Raw genomic sequence first — 7,764 nt, 5'->3', positions numbered from 1 at the left:
TCACAACGCACTGGTTAACTGGCCAATTATAACACACCTTGCTTGTCCTAAAATCTTAAAATTTTTCACTAAAATGTTTTCAAAATGTCCCCATATAACAGAGATTAAGCAGCATGTCGTTTCATGTTGTTGTCAAATAACACATCATCTGTAACCAGTAGCTCTGTGTCAACGTCTCTTAAAGGGAAAGTCCGCCCAAAATTACTCAAAAACTCGAAGTGTCCGCTGCACTTTTAAAGTTTGTTTTATGCCGATCTGGGGGCTGTGTTATATAAACCTGCGCAAAACTCAGATGAGCTCATATAAGCAGCCAGTCGACACTTGGCCTGCAGATGGAGTTATAACACTGAGGCAATGGAGACTTCGACTTGATGCAGTTAGTGTGTAAAATGAGGAAGATGCTATGAGTTCAATTACATTTTGAGGCTCGAGCCAGATGGGGTGCATGCAAGCAGAAAATTGCAATGAAGTAGAACTCTTCTAGTTTCTGCGCGTCAAAAACACCTGGTGGATTAAAAAAAGACGCGCCTGCCGTATTCAAACGGATCCGAGTAAAAAACGGTGACGTTCTTCATTAATCAGATTACCTCGTCTAGTGGGGAAATGAGGTCTTCTCGTGTCTGTAGTGGTTTGATCCGCGAATACCTGCAGAGCACATTTGCCGAAGGATGACGAACGCACGCGACTTAACAGCGTCATCTGGTGGTCACTAGAGGAACTGCAGCGAATCTTTCACTGTCCTCAATTAGTATCAAAGATGTTAGGAACTGTTAAAGCGCTTATTTAATGGCCTAGAACTGTATGTCTGTGTATAACTAATAGCATTAATACACAACTTTGTAAAACGCAAGCAGAACCTTTTTTAACATTACACACACATTTTAACAAGAATCCAAAATAACATTTATAACAGAATCACTATTAAATAATATAATCAAGATTTAATAATTATACGCAAGAGTTACAAAATAAAATGACACCAGAAGTTTAATATCGTAGCATTAAATGACAATTACAGCCTGTTTTGCATGTCTATTCTGTCAATTATTTCTCAAAAAAACAATACAAATAAATTAAGAATGTGATAATGAGCAAGAATAGACCACGGTTATATCACTGATATCAATGGATATTAACCTATACAGTTCACTATACTTAATGTCATTAAGTATACCATTTTCTACAATATTAAAAAAAAGCATGCTTTTAAGCTTAGATAAACTAAACTTGGCTCTGTAAACTGTAGTAGGCTTTGTGAGACATGCTTTTACGGCTCTTCTGCTTTTTGTTGTCCTAATGTTTGACCCAATTGCTTCCATTGTTTAGCCAACTTGTAAGTCGCTTTGGATAAAAGCCTCTGCTTGATGAATAAATGTAAAATGAGTATACAACCAACCCATACAAACCTATTTAATAGTTTAACAGGACATTAAGATTATTCTGTATTTAAGATAAACAGATTGTTTATAAGGCAGTTTGAACATGTCAGCGTCGAGTCTCTGGCAAACATGTAGGAAGTGACATCACATGCTAACGGGGATGTTTTACTGAAACAGCAGTTTCACAGCAAATTCGCTGATCTTCTATGCTTTCCTCATAGGGAGCTGTGCAAGCATATATTGAAAGTGTACACAAAAACCTGAAGCTTTCGAATCCCGGCAGATATTTGCTTCCGAAACTTTTTCACACACGTCTGTTTTTCATGCGTCAAAACCTGCAGTTGTAAAAAGCAAAACTTTAAATTGAAAATCTGTCAAATGTACAGGTAATAATTTACAGGGCATAAGCATTTTAAACCTTAGACTTACAATGTGTTTTATTCGTGTCTAATACTGTCCTTGATTTGACATATTGGCAAATACCAATATTGGTCAAAAAGCATTTAATTTGCAGTATATTCTGAATAAAGCTCCAATGAAATTCAAACAAACAAACAAACAATTTAGATAAGCAATTTTCTTGGATGTTTATTAGACAATCCAACATCTCATCCATACAGACTCGGATCTAATACTATGAAGAACTGTGGCATTCCAAATAAAATCTTAAAAACAGAAAGAATGGCCAATTTCATACAGCTCCAAGGGTGAGAACGCAAACATTTAGGCACGACCTTTGGTATCTGGAGGTTATAACAGCACAGCAAAACATTTCAAGTGGGAGACTTAAAGTTCACGGAGTCTAGCCCACATCTAAAGTGTTTTGCCAGAATTCATCCTCCTCTCTAGCTCGACCCAAACCCTTAAAATGGTCCCCGAACTCTTAAGGAACAAGAAATTGGCTGTTAATTCATTCCAGTCAATAAAGGAGACGGGAAGGATAATAATAAACAAGTCAAATACTGATACAGCAGGGACCGATTTCCCCATTGCAGATCAGAGGACACAGAACAGATACTCAACCCGCTAAAATCTCAATCGTACAGTTAAGGCTCGACGTACACCACGATGAACAGATCAGCTGAGGAGACTGGGACCGTTCAAATCTGGTACACAATGAACAAAAATTCACAATGCTTTCTTGTCGGAAACAGATTCCACAAAACCACTACTTTAAAGGGTCGATAAAGCGACAATAAAATTTTAAAAAGACAAAACGGATACTACGCAAAATGACCATGCGCACGTTGAGGTCATCAGTTCGGTTTTCTATCGGATGATAATGACATAAAATATATCACTTCAGTATGTTAAATATACAAGTAGAGTGGCGTAGTGGAATCCGTGTACAGGCAATTCGTGTTACGATAAACATGACATTTCTGCAATAATCGTCAAAGTTTTTGCGTTATGTGACTAACGTTTTTTTTTCACTTCTAAGGACCTCCAAACCTGAGCATTCATGAAATATATTCAGACATAGATATAGCGATACAAATAATAGTGAACAGATATCCGCACTTTCCTTTTGTAAACAGTCACACGTTTCTTTTTTCATCCCTTTGATTAACGGAAAAAAAGTGAATCAAGCATAAAAAAACGAACATGTACATTTTCACTTCACATTGCCGTCTAACACAGATTCGAATTGCTGGAGCATTTCACAATCCGCTCTACATCTTATTAAAAGCAATAAAATCGTAAATACACTCTATTGTACTTAACACAACCTTCACTTTGTTTTTTTAAGTTTTTAAATTCACCTATAAACATGATTAACTCAAAAAGGGACTATGACACAACAGACAAGTGATTCTTGCATAAAATGAGCTAAGAAAAATCGCACGTTTGAGGTTTTAGGTAACACGTTTGATTTCTTCGCACGATTAGAAGTTGTGTGCATTTAATAGGGAATCGAGCATATTAAAAGTGTCTTCGTAATCCATGTGTGGACCGTTATTATTTAAAGCAGCATTGCCCTCGGAACTCTGCCCCTCACCTGGCCTCCTGTCAATCTTCGCCAAGTGGGCGTGGCCTAGCGCTTGATTGACGAGCGCAGAAGAGGAGTGGCTCTTGGAAGATCTGTGAGTTTTGGATGAATGGTGGTGGTGGTGATGATGATGGTGGTGGTGGCTACCGTGTGACGATTCGCTTCGCGATTTGTGCGAGGAATGCTCGCGATGTTTCTCACGGCCTGAGCGCGGACTGTGTCGACCCTTGCTGCTTTCGGACGAAACCTTGATCTTCATCTTCAGCTCCTCCTGACTGGCCAAACCGTTTTCCGCAGATTCAGGGTGACGCCGCTTGAGTGAACCGCTCTTCGACGGTCGCTCTTGTACTTGAGAATACTTTACCCTGGACGACGATGCATCGGATGACAAATGGCCGTGTTTCCGATGTGGTTCGCCCTCGTCTTCATGTCGCCGTTTCTGTTCCAATTCCGCCGCGTGCTTTTCTCTGTATTTCTCTAGAGTGAGTTTCTGCGGGCCGAGGACTGCCGCGCCATGTCCGTGTTTGCTCACCGCCGCCCCCTGGAGCGCCAAGAAAGCGTCAGTGCTCTGGGCGATCGGTGCAGGAAAGCCTAAAGAAGAACTCTGCAGGGTCGACAGGCCGTTGAGAGTCAACAATCCCGTGTCCAATGGGAACGAGGTGGACGGTTCAGCATACACGCCAGCTCCGAAGTCGCACAAACTCGCCATCAATGAGCTTTCCTGGCTCAGAGAAGGCACCTGAAAGGAACCATCCATTGATTGGTTGTCTCCTTTTGGCTTCTTGGCAGCTTGATTGGCCTAAAACAAGAAAAGTGAACTTTAATTTAGTTTGCAACGACGTTTGAGGTACGCCATACAAAACTGCTGTGAGGCTTTAGGACGACTGGTTGGCTAACTTACCCGCCAGTTACGAATCCTTTTAAGTTTGCTTGGCGTCTTTTCAAGGATCTGAAGAAACTCGTTTGTCAGGTCTACAAGAACAAACAAATCTTTAATATTAAGCAATACATTCAAGAGAAATTAGAATATAAAACGAAAGACATGACTGACCATCAAGCAGCTGTAGAGTCACGGTACGGTCGACATATTCCCACCAATGTTTTTCGTCTGAAGAGACTGGAATCTCCCAATTGGACCATTTGCACGCCAGGTGAATGCAGACACAGGCCACCACTGTGGGTTTGTGTTGCAGGCAGAAGGTGGTCAGGTGAAGGCTGCAAGATGCAATACACAAAAGAAACAAGAAACATTCGATTACAAACAGTATGTGTCTTGATGAATGTGATGATTAAATCCTGGCTCTCAAGTAATTTTCTTTTTTTGAACTCGGATAAAACTGAAATCATAGACTTTGGTCCCTCAGGACGTGGTACAATCAACCAGCAGAACCTTGAGTTTTAAACCCCCTTTATTTCTTCCCAAGTTCGAAATATAAGCACTTATAAAAAATTTTTTTCATTTAATACATAAAAACATTGATTTTATACTTTCTCATCATCACAGTCTTTATGTTTGTTTTAACTTTTATGTATGTTTTAATATTTTATTGCCAATTGTACAGCACTTTGGTTAGCCTGGTCCATGCTTACATGTGCTCTATAAAATAAACTTGAACTTGATGTGCAAATGATTCCTCTTGATTCTAAACCATCAAACTTAATTAAAATGAATCCAAAGTTCTTGGGTTCGTCTTTAAAATCTGGGTGATGTTTCGTGATCCTTTCAAGGCTGGTCACGATCCGGTTTGGGGTATGTGCTAGCTAGAATTGCCTGATTGGGGGCTGTAAAACAAAACTGAGGGCAATGCGTGAAATTGATTGTCAGTGAGTGCAAAGGAATCCATTTTTGGTTCTAGTGAGTCAAACAAATAGGTTTGGCCAAATGTCGAACTGCGAATAATTATTCAGTGTGCCCAACACACACCAAATCTTTCTCTTAACAAGAATGATTCAAGCTGCTTACACAAAGGTTGCAGACTGGAGCCCAAAACGACTCAAAACTCAGAAAACAAGATACTTTGTTCTAGTTTTCCCCGCGTGCATTGGGGGCTCATCCCTGAACTGACATCCTGCAAGTCGCTATGGGTGAAAAGCAATATAATCACGGAAAACTGATAATAATAGTTAATAATATGTTTTACTTGAGGAAAAAACACACACTTCTCATGACATAACTGAAACTGCTTATCTACGAACTTACTATTACAGAATAATCGCAAGCCTAACATTGAGATTACATTGAAGCCTTATAAAAACAAAACAAAAGCACGCTTTGGTACTTACCGTGACGATCTCTAAGTTTACCCCTTTGAACCCTGAGCTGTTATTCAGGCTACCAATTGAGTTATTCACCTACGCACTCTCAATCAAGATATCGCTAATAGCACCTCTACACCCCAGGCTGTGCATTCAACCTTCCGTGCCAACAGCAAGCCCCCCGTACATTACACCGCACCGCGCCGGGCGGCCCGAGCGCCCCGGCCCAAAGCAGGCGGGGCGTCCGCGCCCAGGCGCAAGAGGGCGTTGGACACAGGAAGGAGAACCCTGCAGAACAGGAAGTCATAGGGTGCCGTGACAGTGCAACAAATAGGGGTCAGGGTAACAACCTGTTGGTAGCCATGAAATAGGATGTCTGGGCCAAGTCCTTGCTCGCTGCGAACAAAAAAGCAAATGGACTTCAGATTAGCTTTGATGACTAAGGGGAAGTTCACACGTCAAACCCTTTGCCTTCTGTGTGGGTTGGCGCTAATAGTAATAAGCGTCTCAGACGTCATTATAGAAATGGAAACTAACACATCTATCTTTAACAGAGCATTTAAAAAGATGGAAGAGGTTGCATTTCTAGGTTCAGTAATGAGGAAGCAAAATATATACAATAAATAAAAGTTAATATTAGAAGGATGTACCTCGCACTAGCTGGGAACATCTCACCACATCTGTGTGTGGATGCTCTATCGTTATTTCAAATCCTGAAAGAAAGACTAGTTAGAAGACGCTACAAACAAATACACAAAGCTAGGAGTTTTAAAAATGTGAAGTGAGCTCAGATGGCAGGCTGTGCGTGAACTCACCGAGCGTCTGCAGGACTATGGTCTCCAACAGCACCAACTCTTGGGCTTGCTGGAGGTACGCCTGCAGTTCAACACACAATTACATTATACAAGTCTGTTCCATAAATGATATGCGAAGCATTGTCTTGCTCACATTCTCCTTGCTCTTTATCAGAAAACTACATTACCCAAAACGCACTACACTCACATTGCTCTTAGTATCCAGTGGAGGGTCATTAGGGTTTAGACATGCGTGAGCTACTTTGATGACATGTTCAAGTTTCCTCGGCTGCTCCTCCACTTTAGCAGCCAAAAACAGTGTAGTGGGAGAGATAATCTGTTTTTAACAAGGGAGAAAAAAAGCGATAAAAACATGATTAAAATCAATATACAGCAGTGGGTTTGTACATCAAATCACAACTGATAGAGGTTTCATACTCACATTTCTATGGAATTTTGTAAAGGAATTAAGCATGTAAAATCTGTGCATATAGACGATCGCCGTGTTGATTGTAAGCTGGGACCTGTGCACTTACGTTAAAGAGAATAATACTCAAAAGAACACATGGCACACGCGCATACATAACATAGGTCATAAACATGAAGACAATCTATGTTGATTACGTCACCGTGAAAAAAACACTTTACAATAAACGACATTTAACACTGCATTACATAATAAACTACATTTAAAAACACAACACAAGACCCTTGAGAACATAATTGAATACGGTGATGTCACGTTCACTTACAAAGAAAATCAATAAAACGAGTAACGTATAGATGCCTAAAAACACCCGATAGACAAGCAACAGTACGGTTATTATATAAAAATTTGCCTAGTTAATACAAATTATAATCATTCTTGCAATTAACAACTCAATTTTAGCTTAAATAAGAAACAATGACATACAATCGCCCACTATCTTTGAACATGCATGTACTATACGCAAAGTCGACCTTTAAACCCCCAAAACACGTTATAAGACTTTTAATATTCGAATCTTATGAAATATAGGTGACCATTTTTATTTTTACGTCATAAAATATCACATTTTGTCCGCCACATTTTACACCTAAAGAAAAGAAGCAGCGTGCTAACCATGCTAACGGCTAACACCGTTTTATCGTTGTTGTTTTTGTAAAGGATACACGTTTAATCTCTGTCCCATGTCCTGGACGAGGTTGGCGGCTTGCTGTCGGTATGAGAGCTCCCGGTCGGGCTCGACTCCGCAGCGGCGGGACGGCGTGTTTTCGAGCTGTTCTCGGGTGAAGAGCCATTTACTACCGACCCGCTGCACCGCCGCCATCATCCCACCCGCTTCCGCCCGCACCGCGCTGAACA

General features: G+C 40.6%; 1 protein-coding gene across 1 annotated transcript; it reads right to left on the bottom strand.

Annotated features, from left to right (window-relative positions):
* Positions 1–969: 969 nt before the first annotated feature.
* Positions 970–7,741, bottom strand: ccnt2b (cyclin T2b). The gene is made up of 9 exons (XM_056759268.1): positions 7,572–7,741; positions 6,862–6,943; positions 6,628–6,756; positions 6,441–6,501; positions 6,276–6,338; positions 5,976–6,021; positions 4,421–4,584; positions 4,271–4,341; positions 970–4,168 (listed from the first exon to the last, which is right to left on the bottom strand). Exons 1-9 carry the CDS (start codon positions 7,730–7,732, stop codon positions 3,266–3,268), a joined length of 1,680 nt encoding a protein of 559 aa, XP_056615246.1. The 5' UTR covers positions 7,733–7,741; the 3' UTR covers positions 970–3,265.
* Positions 7,742–7,764: the final 23 nt, after the last annotated feature.

Source organism: Triplophysa dalaica, chromosome 10 (genome assembly GCF_015846415.1).
Source record: "Triplophysa dalaica isolate WHDGS20190420 chromosome 10, ASM1584641v1, whole genome shotgun sequence".
Classification (NCBI taxonomy): domain Eukaryota; kingdom Metazoa; phylum Chordata; class Actinopteri; order Cypriniformes; family Nemacheilidae; genus Triplophysa; species Triplophysa dalaica.
The sequence above is the reverse complement of the archived record's forward strand: the minus strand, read 5'-3'. Positions and strand labels throughout refer to the sequence as shown.

Bases quoted from the DNA above. Each gene is read 5' to 3' on its own strand.
- ccnt2b (XM_056759268.1), bottom strand. From the start codon at position 7,732: ATGATGGCGGCGGTGCAGCGGGTCGGTAGTAAATGGCTCTTCACCCGA. The intron at 6,339-6,440 runs GTGAGTTCACGC...TCTTTCTTTCAG, and splicing joins CATAGTCCTGCAGACGCTCG to GATTTGAAATAACGATAGAG. The intron at 4,169-4,270 runs GTAAGTTAGCCA...TTCTTGTTTTAG, and splicing joins AAAGGATTCGTAACTGGCGG to GCCAATCAAGCTGCCAAGAA.